Raw genomic sequence first — 26,239 nt, forward strand, 5'->3', positions numbered from 1 at the left:
GAGTCAGATTTAAATATCCTCATTGGTCGAATGAGGCAGCTGGCTGACCATAGACTACCATTGGAGAATACCCATCAGATGATTTGAACCAACATGGCGGCATCCATGTCCATGCTAATGGTAACTAAGACGCGCACATGAGGATTCTAGTGGGCCCTGGGGAGAATACTCAGCCGCAACGGGACCTAGGCCTGGCATCCACATGCCTTGGAGGACGGAGACGCCGGCATAGGGGTAAGAAACGACCAATCCCAGGCCGCATTCTGACAGACACCCACTGAAGTCAATTGCTTAGAGATGGATAACATTCTGTCTATGTATTAATTTATGGTCTTACACGGACTAAGCTTGTTTGCATACAATGTGTGCCTTAAATTATTCTTCTCATTAACCCGTTATCTTCATAAGCCATCTGCAAAGTCACCCACATATCATGCATAGTTGCTTTATAGTAAATTATGGAATATACATGTGATTCCACAGCTAGACCAACAGGCAGCTGAAGGCTACAGATTTTACTGGGAAATGTTCTATAACAAGGAAACTACAGACTTCGGCATGCAATAGGCTGCAGCAGGAATGTGAGGAAAAACTACCCCAAATAATGGTAGAAGACTGGAGCAGTTCCTGGGGAGAGGGGGGAGTGAAGGACTCCTCCCCCTGGAAGATCTCCATAGAGATAGTTCCCTTAGGAGAGACTCCACAGACAGAGTGGAGTGCTTTGTCCATAGCTATACCCGAGCACTGAGAGCTGCAGCACATCCTGGAGACCATCTGCTTAGTTACCTGTTTAACTCTATGGATGAAAGCAGCGCGGGAGTGCTTCTCATGCAACATTTAGGTCACTTACTGTGTAAATAAGGTGCTCCTGTCTCTGGTGTGCACCTCAGTGCAAGGTTTTATTTAGGGGGGTTGAGAGTGAGTGGATGAAATGTGTCCAACCACAGCCAGATTAAAGGGGGTGGGCACAGAGTGCATGTCCTAAGACTCACCCTGTTTTAGGGAGTCCCTTATCATTATTTGCAGATTATTGATAAATAGCAGGTAGAGCTGTACTCACTGTTACATGCACACTGGTGATGGAGCGGAGCTTGAGAGAAGCAAAGTTCTATGCAGCTCACCAGCAGGTGAGTGTATGCTGCTTGTGGGTAGTGGTGCAGGATGCTGGAACAGCATTATATGCAGGTAATTAACCAAGTTTCTCATAGGAGCTAAATAGGAGACTTCTGTCTCCTTCAATGTCACTTTACACAGATAAAAGACAAGATGGCATCTGCACATGCTCAGTAGTGATCTCAGTGGCCATCTTGAAACAGGGTATAAAGCCTCCCTGTAGAAACAGGAAGACTGGGGTCAACGCAGTAGCGCACTCTTTTTTTTAACAAGGTGAAGGGGCAGGGTCTCAGGCATGGAGTAGAAAAATAGATAGATAGATAGAGTAGTGGAGAGGAGGGGACATGAGGGGAGGGGTTATCAGGCAGAGACAGAGGGAGTAGAGGAATAGACAGACATTGTAGAAGAAAGGAGGGGGTGGGGACTTTGAGGGAAGGAGGAGTTGGGGTCTTAGACAGGGAGGGACTTCACTGTGCAGTACAAGCACTAACAGTTGGCTCTGGAGTAGGAACTAGCCACCACTAATCGGCTCACCATGGGGGGATTTCTCCCCAGCTGCACCCCCCACCCTCTATCACCTGGTGTATGTGCCTTGCCTCCACCCTCCCTAGCTGCGCCCCTGATTAGTCACACCTCTTCAGTGATTTGAATAAAAATTAAAGTAAATAAAATTTTAATGCACATAAGAGCTACATTACTTTGCTGTATTTGGTGGATTGTCCCCATTGTATTAATTTTTTTATTTCTGAATCCTAGGACCCATTTCTAGGATGTATAATTACCCTTTTAATCTCTATGGGAATGCAATTTATTTAGACTATTCTCATGTCCAGCTAACTGCTAGTCAGGCAGACAGCACAGGCAGTGATTTTATTTTACCATGTCAAACAGGTTTTATGATACTGTATTTTGAGTCAATAAACATTTAACGGCAATCTCCTGGAAACACTGTAACTGGGAGATGAGGTTCTGAAAGGTCAGGGATATGGTCAAAGTAATATTATAATTAGCCTCCTGGGGTAATAGTTTATTCCACTGGAATATGAAGGCAGTATTTAATCTTAGCCTGACAAAACATGCAGATGGCAGCCCCCACCTTCATCTGGACATTTATATGATTTCCAACTTGTCTGGGTATATAAATACACAAACTTCTTAAAGGGTCGCTAAACCTAAAAGTTTAACCTCCTAAAATGTTTTCACCATATCTTATTCTTAGCGCTAGTCTTGATATAATGTAATCCTCTAAGACACAGGTTCTCAAACTTGGTCCTCGGAACCCCAAACAGTGCATGTTTTCCATATCTCCTCACAGAATCCCAAGTGAAATAATTAGCTCCACCTGTGGATCTTTTAAAATGTGTCAGTGAGTAATGACTTCACCTGCGCGCCTGCTGGGTGACCTGGAAAACGTGAACTGTGTGGGGTCCTGAGAACCACTGCTCTAAGAGATGATAGAAAACATGATAACAAATAATGTGTAGTAATGTAAATAAGTCTTAATAGTTAGTATACACACCATAAGGGTTTTACTGACGAAGGATCAAAGCGGTTAAGCAGGGATCGAGAAACTCCCTTCTTGTGTAGTCAGACAGCGCCATTCCATCTGCACCAGCTGAGGAATTATACACCTGAGGTTTATCACTCCAACACTTTGGGGTCTATTTACTAAGCAGTGTTAGGTGACAGAGTGAAAAGTGATAAGGTGCCAGCCAATCAGCTCCCAACTGTCATTTTTCAAACACAGCCTGTGAGATGACAGTTGGGAGCTGATTGGCTGGTACTTTATCACAGACTTATCACTTTTCATTCTGTCTCCTAACACTGCTTAGTAAATAGACCCCTATATCTTTGTCACGACAATGGATTAAAACGCGTCAAGTAGGAATCGAGTAACTCCCTTTTAATCCAGTCAGGCTGTTCCATTCCATCTGCACCAGCTGAATAATACACCTGAGGTTTATGAGTTCTCGGGGCTCGTATTCTCTAGCGTGATATTGTTGAGTTTGACACTGAATTTTAAGTGCCCATCAATTAAAAGGCCGGATTTAAATGTAGCAGCGAACTCAGCGAAATAACACAGATTCCTTTCGTAATCTTGTTACATAACCCCTATTGTGTGGACTATACATGGATCGCTTAGATTGCTACACTATAATTGTTTCTATGTTTTCTATTATTGTCTCTGGGAGGATTACATTATATCAAGAATAGTGCCAAGAAAAAGATGCATTCATAGTGTAAAATAAAAATGATTTTGTAGTTTTGGCGAAATCTTCTTTTGTATCTTGTGGCTGTTTCTTGTCTTGTTTTGAGCTGTTGTTATTCACAATAAAAAATAAAAAAGTTATTGACTACACAATATTTAGTATTTTTGGTTGTAAGCTGAATACTAGGGAATCGTTTTCTGTAACCTTCCAGAAAGATTTCAATTTTATTTCTGTGATTCTCAGCCAATACTTTTCATCTTTAGGAGTCTTTGTACTAAGCCTTGGAGAGATACAAAGTACCAACCAATCTGCTGCTAGCTGTTATTTTTCAAACACATCCTGTAAAGTGATAGCTAGGAACTGATTGCTTGGTACTTTATCATTCTCCACTTTACCTTTCTCCAAGGGTAGTATATCTCCCCTCCCCGGGATACAATTGTACCTAATTCGGGAAACAACCTCAGACTAAAAAAAAGAATGCACTCTACCTGATGATGTAAATAACATTGTGAAAGACACAGAAGAAAGCCAGCGATATATTGAATACAACTCACAATTCACATGTCAATACATTCAAGTAATCTGAAGGTGGACAAGCCTTCAATGCGAGGTATAATAAAGAGACACAAATATACTATATTACACATGTGTTGGAATGTATACAAATTCACAGATTCCTCTGGAAAACCGTTTTTAAAGCTATTAGCTAAGTATAATAACGTAACGCCCTAAGGGGCATATGTATCAAAGCTTGATGTGAGATAAAATTGTGAAATATATATCACCAACCAATCAGCTCCAAACTATCATTTCTTAACACAGCCTGCAAAATGTAAGTTAGAAGCTGATTGGTTGGTGATATATATCTCACAAATTTATCTCACATCAAGCTTTGATACATATACCCCTAAAACCTGACTGTCCTGGGGAAATGCATTAGACTAAACGGAATCTTTGTCATACAGTTTATCTCTATTGTTAGGGATGTTTCCCGTAGTGAAGTGATACTTTAACAACGATCTGAAGTGACACTTCGTTGCCATTAGTTCCTGCACCGTACATGTTAGGAGGTTATATGGTTGCACATCTACAGTTAAAGTTTTCCAGAAATGCTCCTTTATAATAACTGTGAGGCTCTGCAACGAATATCTGTATCTCGCTCTTACTTGTCCCGCATTTCAGGATTAACCTCTTCAGTGCTGGAAATCCTAAAACGGTTGCTTGAAAATTGTATTTTATTATTATTATTATTATTACTGTAATTATCTTTATTTATATGGCACCACAAGGGTTCAGTAGCGCTGTTCATACACGTGTGAAACATATAGCAATGTACAGACTAATGCAGACAAGCACGTATTTTTACAAATGTACATAATTCAGTGCTCAGATTACAGGATTACATAACGAATACAAGGGGAAGAGGGCCCTGGTCACAAGAGCTTACATTCTAAACTCGAGGTAAAAAATCTAAATGTTTTTCAAAGAATATAAAGCAAACTTTTCAGAGCACAAAATGGTAAAAGGTCCTATAAAAAGTGACTTATTCCTCTGCTTCATACGGATCGATGGACCCCAGCCCCCAACTCTTTGCAGCGAAACAGACTACTCCTCAGCTATCTCTGGATATTGACTCCTGTGTTTGTTAATAAACAGTGCAGGTATCTCTTTAATTGTGCACAGAGGTGTGTGCTCAGGCAGGTATAGCACCGCCCTGGGCCTTGCCTACTTCCTAATTACAGCATGGAGAGAGCATTTATTTTAATGTGACCTTATATATTAAGCCCAGTGTCACTGTTCCCTCTTAGAGGTAGATGTGTGGCTGTCAGGTGCCTGTATTTTCCAATAAGGCTCCAGGAGGCTTTAATTTTATTTTATAAGACAGGTTGAAGTTACTTTGCACAGACTTCGAAAACTTTACATACTTTAATATTTAACTGGTTTTTAAAAGCACTTTTAATATAAATTCTACGAGGCTGCCACCTCCTGTAATCTAGTTTCCTATCTTGCATCTTAAACCAGTTTATCAAACGTTTGCTTAATTAACCCAACTGAACTGGAGGCTGTGCTAGTATTTTATCTAGGACAATCCAGGGGGGACCCATTGTGATAGTCAGTTGGAGCTTGGAGCCTTGTGATGCATTAACACACAGCTTTTACTCTCTATAACGGAAAAGAGTCGGAGGGAGGCCGCAGGGGTTTTAGGGTGACGCTGTTTATTATTATTTATAAGCATGGGGATATTTTACTGTAATAAAGCTTCCGGGATAACCAGTAACGTCTGGAATGGGATTAAGAGCCAGATCCAAAGCCACGCACCTGAAGGGCTGGAACTGGATGAGATTCACTTGCTGCAGCAGAAGTGGTGAGTAGGAATCTGTAACAGTCATTTGTCCTTTTTTTTTTGTTTGTTTCATAATAAAAGGTGGAATAGATTTGGGGTTTTAGTGACCGGGTTTGATTGATCTTCGGTGGCATATTTACTGAAGTGGCTATTATCTTCTAGAACCGTGGTTCTCAAACTCTGTTCTCAGGACCCCACACAGGTCATGTTTTCCAGTCACCCAGCAAGAGCACAGGTGTAGTCATTACTCACTGACACATTTTTAAAGAGATCCACAGGTGGAGATAATTATTTCACTTGTGATTCTGTGAGGAGACCTGGAAAACATGCACTGTGTGGGGTCCTGTGAATCAAGTATGAGAACCTGTGTTTTAGAAGTTGCTAGGTAAATTTGAAGTAGAATCTATTTGGTTACTATGGGCAACATCTCCACTTTTAAAAACTTGCACTTTAGTAAATCTGCCCCAGAGTGTGTGACTTCTGCCCGTACGATGACAGTTGCATTGTACACAGACACAGTTACTGCCGGTCTCTGACATTCTTGTTTGTTTAAAATAAGTTTCAGGTGAAGATTTGTCACCATTAATATGCCATATATCTCGCTCTATATACTGGATCTAGGTCTAGCTGTCGGTTATCCTCCTATACTGATAAGGTCACAGTACCTCCACTCTCACCTTGGATGCCATTCTGGGTATCCGTGTTATTGCATTTGTATAGGGAATATGAGCAGTATCGCTCCTCTTATCTTGTAATTCTCTGTATCCGTAGGCCCCTATGTAGTAAGTCCGAATCCGCGGAAAAGTATCGCGGGTGATGTCATTTCGCCAGGCGAAAACTTATCTCCGTATTCAATTCCCAAGACTTTTTGCGTACGTGGAAAGTCAATGCATTGGAATATGCTAAAAAGATTTTCCTATGAATAGGGGGTGGAAAAAAAGTGCAGAATTGCAGTTTTGGGGTGCACACTTCTGGAAGCCCCCCAGCACCCTTGGTACAGTCCCCCAAAGGTAAACTGCATCAACAAATTTTAAAAAATCACTCCAAAAAAGTACTTTCATTTAGGGGGCAAAAAAAAATGAAGTTGGGGGAGAAAGTTAAAAAGTAGCTAAATAGACTCATGGGGGGTCCCCAAGTATGCCCCAGGTGTTTTTTTTATTGCAGGTGATTGTAGCAGGTGGCTTTTTTACGTTTCATTAAAGTTCACTTTATCAACTTAAAAATATGCTAGCACTCATTTTCATGTACCCCAATATTGCTGGGATTACTTATTTAAAAAAATATTAATGCTAAATGCTATTCTTCACCACTTATGCAAAGACGCTAAATAGCAGCTATTGACATCATCTAAGTACCCCAAATACCTTCAGCAGGGTTATTTGGGGGGATCCATAGTGTTCCCCCATGTCAGTGCATCTTTTGAGGGGTGTCAGGCTGATTTCCCCAAATCTGACAGCACTTTTCGCCTATTTGAGTTTCGCCAGGTCCCGTTTTCTTGTCCATTGAAATTGAATAGGGCGAAAAGCGGGTGCGCGCCCGGAAAGTGTTTTCGCTAAAAACACGTGATGTAGGCGAAAAGTCCGGGACTTTTCTCCTGCAATTAAATACGGGCCATAGTCTGTGTGCTGGATGTGATTCTCTGTATCCATAGTTTGTGGATTTAAGTAACTGCACAGTACTACTTCTGTATGCTGAATAGGATTCTCACACTGTGGGGGATGCCCAGTACCATTCTCTAAGTGATTTACAATGAGCTATATTCAATAATTAAGAATGAAATCTCAGAATCTGGTTATTAATGGTTATTTTGGAGCTACATGACCTACAGTACTTTGTGCAGGATTAGTGCACTGTACGCACTTAAAGTGTTCTCTGTAAAATAGGCTCATTTACTGATGTACTGCTCGATAACTGGTGTCCTTAGTGCTGTAAATTCCTTGTGCTATCCATCCAGCTGCTGTGTATTACCATCAACTATAGTCTAGCTGTGTCCTGTGTAAGGGGGAAACGGTGTATGTGTGTAAACTCCTCGTTTTGAATTTTACTTGTCACATGTTTGGTGTAAAATCCACATCTGAATGTTTAATAAATGATCTTGATTCTGAGGGACACAGTGACAGCATGAGCCTATGTAAGTACCAGGGTTGGGTTTTGCCATGAAAAAAAAAATTTTAAAGCAGCAAAATTGCTGTAAAAGTGCAGGTTTTTTTTTTTTCAAACTCCTAGTTTATTACATCGTCCTCCTGATGTCTTTTTGGCCGTAAAGGCATGATGGAACTTATAGTTGCACGGATTTACTATCTTGTTGAAAGACTTTATGGGAGGAATTAAATTGAGCGTGATGGACGTGTTGTGCTATTCCAGATCAGCAAGTCTCGTCTATCCACATTGAAAGTTTTGCCTCGTACCCCATAGAGGTGCACAGGAAAAAAGTTGTGATGACAGCAGCACCGTTTATGGCACATGGTATGCGGCCAGTGAAATCCCGGCATGGGACTAATGATAGGCATTGAAATCCCAACGCCTATCATTATCCACCCGCCAAAATCCCAACGCCCGATATTCTGAACGAAGGTAAGCTGGCCGTCGGGAGCAGACAGCCGCATGGGGGGGAGGGTTAGGTTTAGAGGCTCCCAGGGGGAATTGAGGTTAGGCGCCCCCCCCCCCCCTCCTGCCGGGAGGGTTAGACTAGGGGAAGTGGGTTTAGGGTTAGGTACCCCCGGGGGGAGGTTACGGTTAGGCCATCCCCCCCGGAGGGTTAGGTTTAGGCATTAGAGGGGAGGTTAGGGTTAGGCACCCCTAATGGAGAGTTAGTGGGTGGATAAGGTTAGGGATAGTTAAAATACTTACCCTGTCGAGTTCTTCAGTCTTCTGCTTTTCTGCCGCTGGGCTTATGTCCGGCAGTGTGTCATACTGATTCCATGGCCGATATACGTGCATGAGAGCATTGTGGCAGTGAATTGAATTCCTATTAAAGTACAGGATGGTGGTCTGGTTTTGGACCATATTATCACAATATTTTCAGAAATTGGACGTTCTGATGTCAGAATGTGCCAGTTATTCTCTGTTAGATTATATACTATACAAATCCAGTTGACGTCACTCCCCAGGGCTGCGCTCATATCCTCATTGCTGTAAGGCCCTAGTTAAGAACAGCTCTATATAAAATCCTTGGACCTGATCATCGCTGCGGCGCAGGGGACGGCAGTAGCATCTGCTCCCACAGAGCAACAAGATGGGCAACAGTAGGGGATGGGGGAACGTCTGTCATTGTGAGTCTGGGGGTCTGTCAATGTGAGTTTGACCTGATCTAAGGTACAAATTCAGTTAGTTTATTATCTGTATAATAAGGAATAAAGTGCCTCAATAAATTGTTACTTGGTCACCATGGAGTTATATAAGCACAGTGACTGCATCCTTATGCTTTAATTTATTCATAAAATTATCATATGATATCTAATACCCCTATAATTTACAGTGTGTGAGGTGAGGGAATCAAATAGATCTCCTACAGTATATTTATTATACTACCATTATTTTTATATCCTCTACATTAATTCTTAGAGTGTAAAATAAACGGATTTGCAGGGGGTGATTACTGAAAGCCAGATACACAGATTACACACTAGATTCAGGCACAAGTCTTCTACAGCCTGGTATGGTCTCTGCTCCAGCCATCAGGGATATAGTAGTTGGCAAATGGCAACTAAGGGCGGTATCCAATTGGCCCTGAACATTGTTCGGGCACTAATGGATTTCCGCGATCAGCGACAAAACGGGGATTTTCCGCCGTTTTTCACCAATGTTTTTTTTTACCCTATCCTATTATTTCTAGGGATGAGTGGTTCTGGTTCTCCAGAAACCGGACCCACCCGAAATTCGGGGATCCGAGACACAGCTCTGATCTTCCTGCCTGTCCGGATCCCTTATTGAGGCAAAACCTCGCGATCCCGCTGTCTGATTGCGAGGTTTTCAATCGAGCGGGCTTAATGCTTATTGGCTGAGAGAGCCATCTGTCACAGCTCTCTGCCAATCAGCGTTAAGCCCATTGAATATGGGCACAGGAGGAAATTGGGAAGAAGCCACCTGTCCATCCCACGCTGCCTGACACCGCCGGCACCCTCTGCTGCTGACCACCACTGGCAGCATCCCCTGCTGCTGACACCTCTGTTGCCGACACTGCTGGCACCCTGCACTGAGCACCCATGCACTGCCAACACCATCAGGACCCCCACATTGACGACACCCCCGCTCTGCCAACACACCTGCACTGAGGACACTGCCAGCACTCCTGCACTGCTGCCCCATGTACTGAGGACACCATCAGTGACCCGACACTGCCGACACGCCCAACTGAGGACACCACCGGAACCCCTGTACTGCCAACACTGTCAGCACACGTGCACTGAGGACACCGCTGGTATCCCCGCTTTGCCGACACCCTGCACTGAGGACACTGCCAGCACCCCCGCACTTCCCACCTACTGAAGACAGTCAGCAATCTCACACTGCCGACACTCCCATCCTGAGGACACCACCGGCACCCCTGCACTGCCGACACTCCCATCCTGAGGACACCACCGGCACCCCTGCACTGCCGACACTCCCATCCTGAGGACACCACCGGCACCCCTGCACTGCCGACACTCCCATCCTGAGGACACCACCGGCACCCCTGCACTGCCGACACTCCCATCCTGAGGACACCACCGGCACCCCTGCACTGCCGACACTCCCATCCTGAGGACACCACCGGCACCCCTGCACTGCCGACACTCCCATCCTGAGGACACCACCGGCACCCCTGCACTGCCGACATTCCCATCCTGAGGACACCACCGGCACCCCTGCACTGCCGACACTCCCATCCTGAGGACAACACCGGCACCCCTGCACTGCCGACACTCCCATCCTGAGGACACCACCGGCACCCCTGCACTGTCGACACTCCCATAATGAGGACATCACCGGCACCCATGCACTGCCGACACTAACATACTGCGGACACCACCGGCACCCCTGCACTGTCGACACTGTCAGCCAGTGGCGGGCTGGGCAGGGTGCCATGTGACCCCCGGGCCGCAGCGCCATGCGGGCCACGGGCAGTCTGTGTCTTTGTGACACAGCTGCACCGCGTGTGTAGCGCTGACCGGACGGAGTTCAGTCAGCACTACACAGTGACAAACACACAGCCGTCAGCAGCTGCGTGGTTGTTTTAAGTAGCAACCAATGAGTCTGTCAGACTCTCACTGACTGCTGCTGCGCCCACTGCAGGAGCCGCTCCATCTTCCGGCTCCTGCAGTGGGTAATGGGATAGGCGTCATGACGTCTCTCCCATAATGCAGAACGGGCCGGCCTGGGAGGACAGACGGAGGAGCGAGGATTCAGGTAAGTGTTTTTTTTTTTTTTTTTTTTTTCATTTTCATTTTTTATTACGTGTCTACTGGGGGGGGGCTACTACTAGGGAGGACTACTACTGGGGGCACTACTAGGGAGGACTACTACTGGGGGCACTACTAGGGAGGACTACTACTGGGGGCACTACTAGGGAGGACTACTACTGGGAGCACTACAAGGGAGGGACCACTACTAGGGGCACTGCATAGGGGGGAGGGGACTTCCACTTTGGGCACTGCATCGGGGGACCACTGCTGGGGGCTCTATATAAAGGGCAATATTGGGGGTACTGCTTAGGGGGGAGACTACAACTGGGGCCACTATTTAAGGGGCACTGCATAAGGGTTACCACTATTGAGGGCACTGCATAAGGGTGGATTCAGTATGAAACACCGTCGGCCGCATGGCCGTCGGTTCAAATCCTGGCAGCGCCAGCCCGACCTGGAAGGAAATCCCGATCGTCTACAAGGTAAGTAAATACTAACCTAACTGAACCCCCTAACCCTCCTTTAGGGTGCCTAACCCTAACCTCCCCCCCCTGTGCCTAACTCTAATACCCCCTCTAAGTGCCTAAACCTAACCCCCTCCTTTCCCCGCCGCCTAAACCTAAGTCCCCCAGGGGGGTGCCTAACCCTAACCCTCCCACCCCCTAACCTCTCGGGGGGGGGGTGCCTAACCCTAGGTCCCCCACCGGGAACCCTAAACCTAACCCTACCCCCTAACCCGCGGCAGCCCCCGCGGCTGTCTGCGCTCGTCTATCGGGATGACGGGCGCCGGTCTCCTGGCATAGGTTAGTTAACCCTTGCCGGGATACTGTAGTCTAGATGTTGGCGGCCTGCATTGTGCCCGCCGGCATCATAAGCGCATACCCATAAGGGTTACCACTACTGGGGGCACTATATAAGGGGCACTGCATAGGACGTACCACTACTGGGGGCACTGTATAGGGGGGATCATTACTGGAGGCCTGCATAAGGGGGTACTCTACTGGGGCACAGGGTTGGCACTGCATATGGGCACCACTACAGGGGGCTGGCGCTGATTTTTATTATTACTTTATATTAATCCCATATGGACCCGCCTCCTCCCTGGAACACTTGAGGAGGGGGAGGGGGGGAGCACCGTAGCACGCATGTGCTCTGGGCACACCGGCTACACGCTACTCCTCTGCCAGGGCCGCCTGCATGCATTTGCCCCCCAGGCTAAAAGTTGCCAGCCAGCCCCTGCTGTTGGCACACATGCACTGAGGAAACCGTTGGCACCCCCGCTTTGCCGACACCACTGGCATCCTGCACTGAGGACACTGCCAGCAACCCCGCACTACTGCCCCACGTATTGAGGACTCCGTCAGTGACCCCGCAGTGCCACTACTCCCACACCGAGGGCGTCCCCGCACAGCCAACACTGTCAGCACTCCTGTCAGGACACGGCTGGCACCCCCGCTCTGCCGGCACTATGCACTCAGGACACTGCCATGACCCTCACTCTGCTAACACCGCCACACTGCCAACACCGCTGGCACTTCTGCTTTGAAGACACCACTGGCACTCTCGTGCTGAGGACACCGCCAGCACCCCGCACTGCCTGTCACAGTAAGTGCACTATTGGTGTATCCAACCCACACTCAGTGGCGTAAGTTCATCCCAGATGCCCGGAGGCAAGTTTTAATTTGGTGCCCCCCTGTCAAAGCTGCTGACACTATAATGTAGCAATTTGCATGCAGACAGGCTATAGGTAGACGAAGGCAGCAGCTGACATCGAGCTCTCCACTAGTGTATGGTGGTTTCTCGGGTGCCGGGAATGGGTGCTGTGTATTGGGCGGCCGTGATGGTACACTCTGTGTATATAGTTACAGCCCTAAGTGGGGTGAATATGTTGTGGACAAGGGGCCCCTTCAGAGGTGGAGCCCGGCGGCAGGCGCCTCCATTGTCTCCCATAGTTCTGCCCCTGCCCACACTGTATATCACACTGTATCCGTGGTGCAAGCTGAACTGCCACACGTTAGTGCTGCCCACTGCTGTCGCTTAGCTTAGTCAGCCAGCTAGCTGGATGCAACCTTTTGGACCTAAACTAAATGAAGAAAAAAATCAATATTGTGAGGTGATCAATATAAATAATACTATAATACTGTAGGAACAAAAACAGGCCCAACTCATACTTGCCTACCCTCCCGATTCGGCCGGGAGCCTCCCGAAAATCGGGAGCCGCTCCCGGCCCCCTGGAAAGGTAGGCAAGTCACCCGGCCCCAGCGACCCACCTGCATAAACCCCGGTAGCTGGGGGGCCGATGACGCGATTTGCGCTGAATTGCGTCATCGTAGTCCCGCCCCCTGTATCACAATGCCATTAATATCGGCATTGTGAAGAGGGGGCGGGGCTACGATGACGTGATCGCGCTGTCACGCCCCATGCCCCGCCCCCAATGACATGTCATCATCCTAACCACGCCCCCTTTTTGTCGTGATACTTTCCACTGTGATTGCCCGACAGCTCCATATATATATATATATATATGTGTGTGTGTGTGCAGGCTCGGATAGGTTCGAGTTTGCACGCCGAGTTCGGATTTTTCCCTCCAAAAAAACGGAACTCAGAGGGTAAACGTCATCTTGCATGGACAAACATAATCATTCCTTTTTTTTTTTTTTCCGGCAAAGTTCAATTCAACATACATCACAGGGGCATCAATATGCTCTTTAAATACACTAAATAATTTTTTTTTTAAGAAAAAATATCCAAAACATGGGGGTTGGCTCACATATCTAATTATTTTGGACAAATAATAGGATATATCTTGCGAAAACACATAGGGTCCACGATAAGCTCTCAGACCTATGTGTTTTCGCCTATTTTGGGGTGAAAAAACATTCTTTTTCGGGATGCATCTGGGGCGGGATGTACCAATCATCGCTTTTAGAATGTGATAGTTAACGGCGCCTACCGCATTTTACTAATAACTTTTGTTTTCTACCGCCAGTATGTGCTATCGCTCACCCGACACTCGGGTCATTGCGGTAACCAGCCCTCTCTGCGATCTCCGTCCGGTAGGAACCGGTTGCCACTGTACAGGCGCAGGGTGCAAGTTTCTAACATGTGCAGAGCATCTACTAGCCTGGAGGCTAAGGTCTCAGTCTCCGGTACCATTTCTGACAGGGAGGCTGTGGCTGAAGCTGTACACTGATACACTGATGTAGTATGTATGTACTATGCTGGTTATCTATGTTCGTCTCGCTCAGTTTTTTTCTTTGTATAATGTATCTATACATTATAAACTTTGGTCACCGCTACCACTGGCTAGCAGTAGGTGTTGTTACAACGCCTCCTGCCAATGACGCATACCCAGAAGAAGGGCTCGTCATGAGGACCAATGGAGTCCCTTCGCTCTGACGAAAGGGAAGGGTATACGATCATTTAAGACAGTGCGGCGGCGCTAACAGTTATGCTGCATATGCGGTCCCTGCATTTTTCGGGAAGTTAGTGCCGTTTGCTGTGATATTCAATTGGTGCATCTTTGGTGCTACTTTAGCGCTGCTAATTGGATACCCTCCCCTATGTATCAAACATTGAAAAAATGAATGTGTGTCCTGTAATGTGTGCGTGCATCTCCATGAGACCAGCAGAGATACAGTGATGGGTTTAAGAGGAATAATGGAGATGGCCTGATACTGTAGGTGATCATTTCCCCTGGGTGCAGTAACTGTAACAATAGGTGTGTATTTTGGAGTGTGTTTACTAAAGGCTCATTCATGCTTCTGTATAGTGACTTGGATTTAGCCTGAATGCAATTTCGAGAGCAGGGTTTCCACAACCCGGAGACAGAGGGTCCTTTCCCATCCACGATAAACAGAGACTATGTGCAAGCCAACGTGTACCAGCAGAACAGTCCCTGCCTCTGCAGATGACACCAAGTTCTGAGTGAGCCGAGTCATGTAAGATAGGGACTGCCCCACCAGAATCACTCTCCTACCTGTTCTTCCAGCTTTCACTACCTGCTGCTGCTCGTGACCTAAGCTCCGTGGCAGCTTGTCTGGATCCTGGAATGCTGAGGCTCTGTTTGGAGAAAGTCCATGTCCTAGGGAGCCTAGCAATATGCAAAGCCAAAATCTCTATACCTCCCTCCCCGCAGCCAGCCTCAACGGCAAATTCGGAAAGGGGTGTGGCCTCACAGGATGGGGGCAAGGTCTCATAGCACGCCCTGTTTTTGAACTCCTATCTGAGGGCGTTCACATCTCAGTCCCCCACACTGTTTAGGGGATGGGGCCTATTGATAGGGCCCACCCCCACCTCCAGTCAGCTGCATTTCTCCTTTGGACCTCTCCTGGAAGAGAGAGTACAACAATAGGCAAGATGATCTATATATATGGTTGAGCGCCTGCTCTCCAACCTCCCCTCCCTGCGGGAAACTGCTGTCTGTGAGACAGTGCCCCAATAAACGGGACTGTCCTGCCAAAAGCAGGATGTTGGGGGGAGTACGCCAACCTTCTCCAAAACTCATCCCAGCATTATACATTTCCCCCCCCCCCTCCTCCAAATCACTGAAGTATTACATTGATAGTAGTATCAGCCAGGTTGAGTACAAGATGCCGCCGGTCAGGATACAGACAGCGGCATGCCGACAGCCAGAATCCCGACACCAAGAGGTAAGTATGCTAATGCTAACCCTTCCCCCACCCCTACCCGGTGTCTAAACCTAACTCCCCCCCTCCCCCTGACCAGATACTTGCCTATGCGATGCCGGCGGTTGGGATATTGAAGCCTGGACCGGATTCCAGCGCAGGTATCTTGACTGTCGGCATCCCACATGCCTGGATGTTGACTACCTCCCGTATCAGCCCACCGTGATCTCATTATCCAACACCACCCTCACCATTAACATAATACCGAACTGCTACACTCCCTTTCTTCCATCTGGCACTGTATGTTTCAGGGCAGACTCTTCAGTCAGTTGCCCTTTCTGCCTGCACACGTGGAACAGCGCCCGTCGGGTAGAGAAAGTCCCATCTGTGAGGTGCATTTAAGAGGGGGTGGCGCACACAGGCTGGGGTAGAGGAACGGATCGGTGCAATCCACTGTCACATGCAGAAAGACTGCTTAGGAAGGGAACACTCTTACATACTTCATTCCCAGACATGACCCCCCCCCCCCCCTTTCCCAAGTGCACCCCCGATATGTGCTTTATACATACACTTGTGGCCAAAATTGCAGACACGGGGAGATGTATTAACGGCAAAATGCGGTAAAACCCCCGAAAATGCAGTTTTCGGGGGTTTTACCGCATTCCCCGTATGTATTAAGCAGCAGAATGCGCTGCATTCTGCTGTTTCGCGTCGCTAGGTAACGCCACCTTCAGGTGGCGTTACCCAATAGAAGCCTATGGGCTTCTTAGCGCGACGCTCGGGGCTGGGAGGGATCCGATCGAATCCCTCCCATGAGCCCCCACGGCCAGCGTCCTTCTGCGCATGCGCAGAAGGACTTCTGGGTGTTCAGCCCGGAAGTCCCTCTGCCCGGCAGCATCGCAAAGTACAGCTCTCATCGAGAGAGCCGTCCTTTGCGAAATCCTTGGTACATACCGCGGTAATGAACCGCGGTATGTACGCGAAGTCGGGGGGGGGGATGTACCGCAACGGCGATGTCGCCGTTAATACATCTCCCCCACATTTTGAAATGTGAATGTTCTTCAACTTTCGAATGCTTATAAAAACTGCTTCACTTCACGCAGTGCAATGATTCATATATCAAATGAAAGGAAATTTAATGCTGAATTCAACACAATAAACAGAGGTCAACTATTTGCATTACAAGGGAAGTTATGCTACTTTCAGTCAAAGAAGCACAGATGCGTGAGATTCAAGAAGCGGATTGTAGTAACAGCTACTACCAGCCAATCGGAATCGTCGTTCTGAGGACCAATCAGCTGTCGTTTATGAGCAGGTGCGAGGTCATGTTCAAAGGTGGGAAAGGTCAGTTTGGCTATTTTATTTTGCAGAATAAAGTTGGTTACTGAAGTGCAATTACGGTTGGATGTTTGTGTGTATTATTTAGTGCTAACGACTGTGTAAAAAATAAATACAACAATGTCGTCCAGGCAAAGTGGTGACTGGTCACCCAGGAAGAGATCCAGGATTGTGGTGTTACGTGAATGGTCTTTCGTATGCAGCAATTGCGAGAGAAGTTGGTGGGAATGTGAAAAATCAGGAGCACGAAAGTTTTGTTTACGCTATCAGGTAACACAATCTATACAAAACAAAGAAGGAAAAGGCCGGAAAAAGTGCACAACAGCTGTTGATAGGAGAATAAAACTAATTTGCGTCAGGGACAGATGGATGTCATCTGCGGCCATTAGCAGTACACTGAGTGCAACTGGTGTTTTTGTCAGTGCAAGAACGGAACGAAGAAGACTAACGGAGGTTGGCCTAAAAGGTAGGATTCCCCGAAAAAAGCCATTGCTGAATAAAAAGCAGCAGCAGAACCGAATACAGTGGGTAAAAGAACACATTGCATGGATAGAAGGTCAGTGGAAACAAGTGATATGGAGTGATGAAACTAAGATATCGATATTTGGTAGTGATGGGAGAGAATATGTGAGACGTCGCATTGGGGCAGAGGTGCATCCAGATTGCTTTCAAGCAACAACAAAGAATCCTACAAGTGTTATGATCTGGGCATGTATGACAGCAGATGCTGTAGGCTGCCTTTATGTCATAGATGGCACACTGAACAGCAGAAAGTACATTGACACCATCCTACAACCAAAACTTCTACCTGCTGTTGAATTCGTCAATAAACCTTTTAATATATTCCTTCCTATAAACCTCTAAGATTCACCTGCCTAGAACCTCTAAGACAAAATCCTGCCTAAAACCTCTAAACAGAACGCGAATTGCGTACGCAGTTTAACCGCAAATAAAGACAGGAGTGGAATCTGTGTTTCCAACGCACAAGTATTATTCAGGTAAAAGTACAGTCAGTTACACGCAATCTATACATACACAAGTTAGGCGTAAAAGGAAATAATACAGACCCAAGTACGGTTATACATACGCTGCGCCTCTGGACCCAGAGATAGACTTCTGACTAGATATCCTCAGTTCACCCAAAATTCAGCATGAACTGGCAAACCAGTGTTCGGACACATGTATTTATTCCCCCCCAGACTGAAACAGGACAAAGGGGGAACTTCCTGCTGATCTCATTGGTTCCCAGAGGAGAAGCATATGTAACGACACATTTAACAGGTTGTTTCAAATAGACTTTTTCCCTGCCTCTAACAGCCGGAGTCTTTCTGGTAACGCCTCCTGTAACATTCCATCAACTAAACATTTTGTTGCTTGTAAGTTCTGCGATCCGTAACTTGTTTGCATGATGCGATCTCTCCACCAATAACACCGGGATTCTGTAAAAAGCGTACGCATCAGAACGAAACCAAACACACCTTGCTTATCATGTATAATACCTTAGATATCAAAAACCTCTCTTTCTTAGCACTTAAACTAACTTAACCAACTTGAATCATACAATTTGATGCTAATGGAACCTTGTGTGCGAATATGTAGTGTGTGAGTATTCGGAGTTTGATATAAGGACGCTAGTTATTAATGGGTGAGATTTAAGTGCATAATTTCTCATACACGAAGTGAACATCCAGCAGTGTGGATGGCTGAGGGTTGTAGTTCTACATGCCCTCTGTCAGCAGGCCCCCACCTGTTGTGTGTTCAAAGGAAAACTAAACCTCTTTTGTTCTCACAGACTCTTGTGTGAAATGCAAATGTATTACCACCTCAAGCTGTGGAATTTGGGGCCATCCTGTCTAGGATTCAGACAAATCCAATTGTGTAGATATTATATTACAATTGCCACAACTATACTTTATCTGCATCCAGGGATTCCCAATTTGTATGTAAAAATACCCATTGTCTCTTCTTATTTACTTTTACTCAGCTTGTTTTTCCTGTTGCCCTTGGTAGGTTAACAAAAACATTGCCATCTGTTCTTAGCTCCTGAGTTATAACTTGAATTGACGCTGACCACAAAAATGGTGTCTTGCGATCTCATTTCCAAAATGGAGTCTTGCGGCCATTCGCAAGATGGCATCGCCGCGATTAAATTTTAAACTGAACTTGTCTCAGCCAATTATTCAGCTTCGACACTTCTATCAGGGATCTTTTTCCAGATCATGCCCCATTTTTTCCACAGCAGGATTCAGCTCCCTGCCACACTGCACGGGCTATTAGTCTTGTTGTGCGCGTACACGACACTTTGTAGCTAAAAAAATGGGCATTTAAATGCGGATTTGTCATTTACATGTACAACTGGGTACACTTCAATTTTTTCATCCTTTATAGAAGATAACACAGAGCTAACGTGGGAACGTGTCCATCATAATATATGCGCATGTTTTACAACACCCAGATTTAAATATACACGTCTTATATATGTAAAATGGTTCTAAGAAGTTGTTCTAATTTATTTACCAGGAATTACATGAGCGCGCTCGCGGGCAGGGAAAATAGTGCAATTACTAATTATGAGAGTGTTCGGATCTCTGAGATACGAACCCACTCATAATTAGTAATTGCACTATATGAATTTCGGGGATCCGGGGTGATCCGAGCGCCTGCCCCGGGACCCTGACCCGAGGCAAAACCTTGCGACCCCTCTTTCGAGTTGCGAGGTTTTGTTTTGAGCTAATTGGCTGAGAGAGCCGTCTGTCACAGCTCTCAGCCAACCAGCCTTAAGCCCATTGAAAACACAAAATAAGATAAGAAGATGGCACCCGCCGCCTGAGACCGCTGGCACCCCCTGCTGCCGGCACCGCCGGCATCCCCACTGGCAGCATCCCCCGCTGTCGACACTCCTGCACTGCTGCCCAACGTACTCAGGACACTGTTAGCGACCCCCACACTGCCGACACTCCCACACTGCGGACACCACCAACATCCCTACACTGCTGACAGTCAGCAAACCTGCACTGAGGACAACGCTGGCATCCCCGCTCTGCTGACACCACCGGCACCCTGCATTGAGAACACTGCCATTCCACGTACTGAGGACACCGCCAGCAATCCCCGCACTACCGACATCACCGGTACCCTTCACTAAGGACACTGCCAGCACCGCAGCACTGCCATTTCATGTACTGATGACACCGTCAGCCATCCCGCTCTGCCGACACTGCTGTCACAGTAACTGCACTATTGGTGTATCCAACCCACACTGTATAACACACTGTATCCGTGTTGGAAATTAGAAGCTGAACTGCCACATGTTAGTGCCGCCCACTGTGTCACTTAGCTTAGTCAACCAGCTAGCTGGATGTAATCTTTTGGCCTTAACTAGATGAAGCAAATAATATTGTGAGGTGGTTAAAATTGATTGGAAATTACTGGAAATAAATGTTATTGAGGTTAATTATACTGTAGGAACAAAAACAGGCCCATTTTATGTGAAATTTAGCTGTTTTTATGATTTTTAAAGAAAAAATCCAGATACAAAACCAAAACACGAAAACACGGGGGTCGGCGCACATCTCTAGTAATTACTCATTGCAGAGAGGGTCACCTTAAACAGCTTTTCAGGATAAGATATAATTTTATTGCCTTTTTAATAAAAGTCTGCAAAGGGAAATCTACACTGAAGTGCCAAAAGTCATGGGATGGATGCCTAGTATCGTGTAGGGCCCCCTCTAGCCCGGTGAAGTGCAGCAACTTGATGTGGCATCAATTTCATAAGTGCACAGAAGACCTCTGGAGAGATGTTGACCCATACCGCCTAAATAGCTTTCCCACAGCTCCGATATTTGTAGGTGCAGGATCTTTGGTGCGAATGGACCTCTCCACCATGTCCCATAAATAATTGATTGGGTCCATGTCGGGCGAACGTTGTGGCCACACCATTCGTTGGAACTCTCCAGAATGCTCTAGTTGCCGATGACATGGCGCACTATCCTGCTGGAATATTCCATGTTTTTTCGGGTAAGAAAAAGGAAAAACTCCTTTACATCCTGCTATGGGCGTTGAATGGTGGGAGTAAGGGGGCTGCGGATGGTCAGAGGCTGTGCTATATAGCAATAGACTGCACAGCCCCTATACTGCATGGAGGTATAGGTGTGTAATGTGCAGTCTTTAAGTTAAGACTGCACATTACAACGGAATCCGTATGATCCCGACAGCGGAAGCCTGGCAGTGAAGATCCCCACAGGTAAGTATTTTTTTCTATTAACTAACCTAACCTCCTCACCCTAACCCTCCCTTAGGGGTACCTAACCTTAACCTCCCCCCCCCCCCCCCCCTTCCCTGCAGCCTAACCCTAAGCCTCCAGGGGGGTAGCCTAACCCTAACCACCCCCCGGGAGCCCCTCACCTAACCCCCCACTCCCCATCGGCTGTCCGTGCTTGGCGCCTGGCTTACCTTCGATCGGTAAGCCGGGTGTCGGGCTCCCGGCGTAGGTCTAATGTCAGGTGTCGGTCATTAGACGCTTGGCGGGATTAGACAGTCAGGATGCCGACTGTCGGCATACAGACCGCATCCCCATTACACCTCCTCCATGCAGTGCAGGGGCCATGGCCACCGCTCCAGTCCCTGCAAGCCCAGCAACAGGTAAGTGGGAGGGAGGGTGGACCTCATTGCATTGAGGCAGGGGCGTTGGAATGATTTTATGTTGCCCCCCCTCCCCCCCAGCCTCACAATATAAAAACGTTTCGACGCCCCTGCATACTGCTGTACCATAACTATTGGCACTTCAGTGTAATGAGGCTGTTTCATTGAATCAAGGTGCCCAGTGTCTCAAGTTTACTTGTCTATTAGCCCAGCACCATGATCATGAATTTCCTGAACAGTCGTCGGCTCTCATTTATTTTGTTAAAAGAAAAAATATATTATATTATTTTTTACTTCTATTTAATTTTTTTAATGTTTTCATTGTGTTGCAAGAACTATTTGTACCTATATATACTTTCAAATGTTTTTCCTGTACACACTCACTTCAACACCTTAACCTTCATACTTTGCTGCCTTTCAGCCCCTTGGTTTGTATATATAAAAATATTGGTATTCTTGCTGATGTTTTGTGAGAGTCCTACGGGAAATGCTGGCGGGAAGTAAGTTCTCATTTATCGAAGCCCTGCCCGCAGCCCTTGCTCAGTTTCTCCCCCCTCTCCCTGCCCGTAGATCCTGCTCTGTGTCTCTCCTTCCCCACTGGTGTCCCAGACCATCCTTTCCGCGAGGCCACGCCACTTTGTTAGGCCACGTCTCCTTTTTGGACATACTCTGCTCCTCAATTCGCGTGGGGGATATGCAGTGCGCACTGAGTGTAACCAGATCCGGTGATGCCGCTGACCAGGACCGTAACTAGGGTAGTGCAACCAGGGAATGGATATGAAATACCGCCAAGTGCGACGCAGTGGAAGCCCGACAGCGCTGGAAATCCCGATCGTGGATAGGTAAGTATCCACTAACCTAACCTAACCCCCCTAGCCCTAACCCTCCTTAGGGGTGCCTAACCCTAACTTCCCCCCCCAAGTGCCTAACCCTAACCACCCCCTTCCCCGCTACTGAACCCTAAGTCCCCCGGGGGGGGGCCTAACCCTAAGTCCCCCCCGGGAGCCCTAAACCTAACCCTCCCCCCCCCCCCCGCGGCTGTCCGCTCGCGGCGCCCGGCATCACTACGATCGTGATGCCGGTCTCCCGGCGTCGGGGGAATGTGGGCGTCTACATCTAGACGCCTGGCATTTCACCCTTGCCGGGATAAGACAGTCGGGAAGCCGGCTGCCGGTATATAGGCAGTCGGCTTTCCGATTGCTTCCCGCAACCAGTGCCATGGCACAGGGCACCGCAGGGCAGGGGGCGCTGTTTGGACCTGTTTATTATCATTCTAACTTGTAGCTTCCTCTTCTTTTATCCCCAGCATCTCCTGGCCTCTCCTATCTCTTCCCTGGCCCTTCCCCGCGAGGCCATGGCCCTTTTTCAGGTGCACTATATTATGTCCCTATTTATCCTCAGCATCTCCTGGCCTCTCCTATCTCTTCCCTGGCCCTTCCCCACGTGCACTATATTATGTCCCTATTTATCCCCAGCATCTCCTGGCCTCTCCTATCTCTTCCCTGGTCCTTCCCCATGAGGACATGGCCCTCTCTCAGGTGCACTATATTATGTACCTATTTATCTCCTGACCTCCCCTATCTCTTCCCTGGCCCTTTCCCATGAGGCCATGGCCCTTTTTCAGGTGCACTATCTTCTATCCCTATTTTAAAAAAAAATGGGGAGGGGGGCACCAATGCTTTCTCTGGCACAGGGCACCAAAATGTCTAGTTACGGCTCTGCCGCTGACTGTAACCACACAGTTCCCATTCAGAAATGGCAATTTCATGGGTGGAGAGAAGAGGCGAGGCAGGAAGATCAAGACGAAAAATCTAAATTATTCTGCAAATACCCGGCTGGCACACGTGGATTAGCGGCTGATTGCCTGGGAACACTTAGGTGGTTGTAAAGATAAAGGGAGAAGTATAAACAAAGTGAAAGCATTTATTTTAGAAGTTCTGCAATCACCTGTGTGGGCATGGGAAGCTGCAGTGTGGTTATGAGAGGAAAGAGCACATAGCTGAGATTATTTACAGTCAATAGATCAGTATCTTCACACAGTCTCTTGGGTTACCAGTGGCTCTCTGGCTCCAGTTACATGCTGTGTTCCTCCCCACCGTCCTACTTTGAATGCAGCTGGCAATTCATGGGAAGGGAAGCACCGTTACTTGGTTACGGACGCCAGCTGTCCGGATACTGGGAAGACGGTCCTGATTTGAGGGCGCTGCTTCAATTTTATTGTTTATGTACCGTGGGGCAGGAGGTTCAGAAGCAATGGAGTATCTATAATGGGTGCAGGGTGTGCATTGCACATGGGGCCCTGGGTCCAGAGGGGTAGTGGGGGTGGGGGGTATTGAGAGAAATTGTCTCTGAGTTATCTGCTTTAGGACCTATCAACAGGGGCGCCGAGAGGAGGGGGGGCAGCGTGTACTAATTGCCCGGGCTTGCTGGAGGGGCACCGTGGGGCTGCGGTCTGCTTTGCGGCGCTGCAAATTTTTTTTTTTTTTTTTTACCTAAGGTGGCGTGACCACGCCTCCCGCGATCAGGCCACGCCCATTTTTTTTATATATTTTTTTTTTTTTTATTTATTTATTTTTTTTATACCAGGGCTTGGCTCTTGGCGGGCCTACCTATCAATGTTTGTTGTGTCAAATGTAGCTGGTTATAGCGCATGTGACACTTACCACCTTTTTTTTTTTTTTTATATCTCCCCCATAGCCCCAGCAAAATGGTGCTTGCATGAGCCGAATTGAACCTGGTCGCGGGGTGTGGTGCCGGCCCCTCATGACACCCTGCACCCATTATAGATACTCCTGTGACATTTGACACTTGCTGCCTCCACACTAGGGGGTCTATGTACTGAGCCTTAGGGCTCTATTTACTACAATCCGCATATTGAATGCGGATTGTAGTGTGATATTACCGAGTGAATTCGCATTGCGAATTCAGGCAATATCACAGGGATTTGCGATAAAGCTCTGTCCCTGCGGATCCCATCCGCACTCTAGTCGCTGTATTTTTGGAAAAAATACCACGACTAAGAGCCCGCTCATGCGCCGACCCACCGTCGCTGCTACCCCCACCGATGCTAAGCCCCGCTCCCCGCGATCGCGGACCCCCGCGACCCCCCCCCCTCCCTTCATTACACTTACCTGCATCCTCCTGGCCTCCGGTGATCTTCTCCGGGCTTCCTGATCAGGTGATCTCCCATACTGCACTGGGACCCAATCATCCGATCACCGGTCCCTGGATTCAGGTAAGTAAAAAAAAATTGTTTCAATTTTTTTTTTTATTAATTTTTTTTACAGCAATCGGCTTGCGGTCTGTTTAGACCACATAGCTGATTACTGGTACCGGCTCCCGCCTCTGCTCTCCCCGTTAGAGCAGAGTGGGAGCCCGGCAACCGGGGGAGACCCTGGATAACGCCACCTCCAGGTGGCGTTATTATCACAGGGCTTCCCCCTGTATTTTTTTACAATTTATTTTTAGTAACTCTAGTTGGATCACATTTCCCATTACAGTTATGGGAAATGCGATCTGCTTTACTAAAAATAAGTGATACTTAGGGGTTGGAGTAGAATTTTACTAATTCTACTCCAATTGCCCTGTAATAACTACAGGTGAAACTAAAATAATGTGAAAAGTGTGTGACAACACCCTTTTTCACTTTATTTTAGTAAAAATAATGTTAATAGAGCCCTTAGAGAGTTAAAAGTGGATGGAGATAAAGTACTGACCAATCAGCTCCTAACTTTCACAATACAGGTGATTGAAAAATGACAGGCACTGATTTGTTGGTACTTCGGGGTCTGTCATTTTTCCAACATCACCTGTATTGTGACAGGAGCTGATTGGTTGGTACTTTGTCTCTCCAAGGGTGGGATGCATGACGCATTGCAATTTGCAAGCAATGCATCCCGCCGCTCTTTGCATGCGTGCCAGTGTTTATTACACCGATAAGCATGAAGAAAATCGCAAAGGACAGCTCTCTCAGTAAGAGACTTCCAGGTCTATGACCCAGAAGGGGGTGCTGGGAGGGATCCGATTGGATCCTTGACACATCTTGCTATTAGAAGCCCATAGGCTTCTATAGGGTAAAGCAAGGGACGGTTCTAGGGGCGGGCTTACAGGGCCATCGCCCAGAGCGCCGGCCCCTCTAGGGCACCATTGAGTCCCCGAAAGGAAAAAAAAAAGCTGGGGAAGTCCCCTCACCTCCACCCTGCTAGCAGTCGCAGGGAGGCTCCATTTGCTGGGCACCCGCTGAGATTTGTTACCAATGGGCACCCGGCCCCCTCCCCGCTGTGGCAGCCGAAAGCTGGAGCTCACTTTTGACCGGCTCCCGCAGAGAGCACTATGGGAGAGATGTCAGGACGTCTCTCCCATAGATCCGAGGAGCTGTTTGACCGGACGGCAGCGGCTGCTGGAGCAGAGCTTAAGGTAAGTATTGTGTTTTGTATTTTTATTGTATTTTTTTTTTTTTTTGAGAAGCATTAGCACTGGGGGCACTACTATAGAGGGCATTACTACGGGGGCACTACTAATGGGGCCACTGCATAGGGGGTACCACTACTGGGGGCATTGTACAAGGGGCACCACTGCTGT

General features: G+C 47.3%; 1 protein-coding gene across 2 annotated transcripts in view; it reads left to right on the top strand.

The window, feature by feature from the left end:
* The first annotated feature begins 5,107 nt into the window (after window positions 1–5,107).
* LOC148477856 (transient receptor potential cation channel subfamily V member 6-like) overlaps window positions 5,108–26,239 on the top strand; it is a 67,876-nt gene continuing 46,744 nt past the window's right edge. The window contains exon 1 of one of the 2 annotated variants that reach the window (XM_088456026.1): window positions 5,108–5,688. In XM_088456026.1, the coding sequence (XP_088312152.1) occupies window positions 5,558–5,688 (131 nt within the window). In that variant the 5' untranslated portion in view covers window positions 5,108–5,557. Of the gene's footprint in view, window positions 5,689–5,968; window positions 6,053–26,239 lie in introns of those variants that run through there. The other variant, XM_088456027.1, reaches the window with a different exon arrangement.

The sequence above is a fragment of the Taudactylus pleione genome, unplaced genomic scaffold, assembly GCF_031769625.1.
Source record: "Taudactylus pleione unplaced genomic scaffold, aTauple2 ptg000685l, whole genome shotgun sequence".
NCBI classification, from domain to species: Eukaryota; Metazoa; Chordata; class Amphibia; order Anura; family Myobatrachidae; genus Taudactylus; species Taudactylus pleione.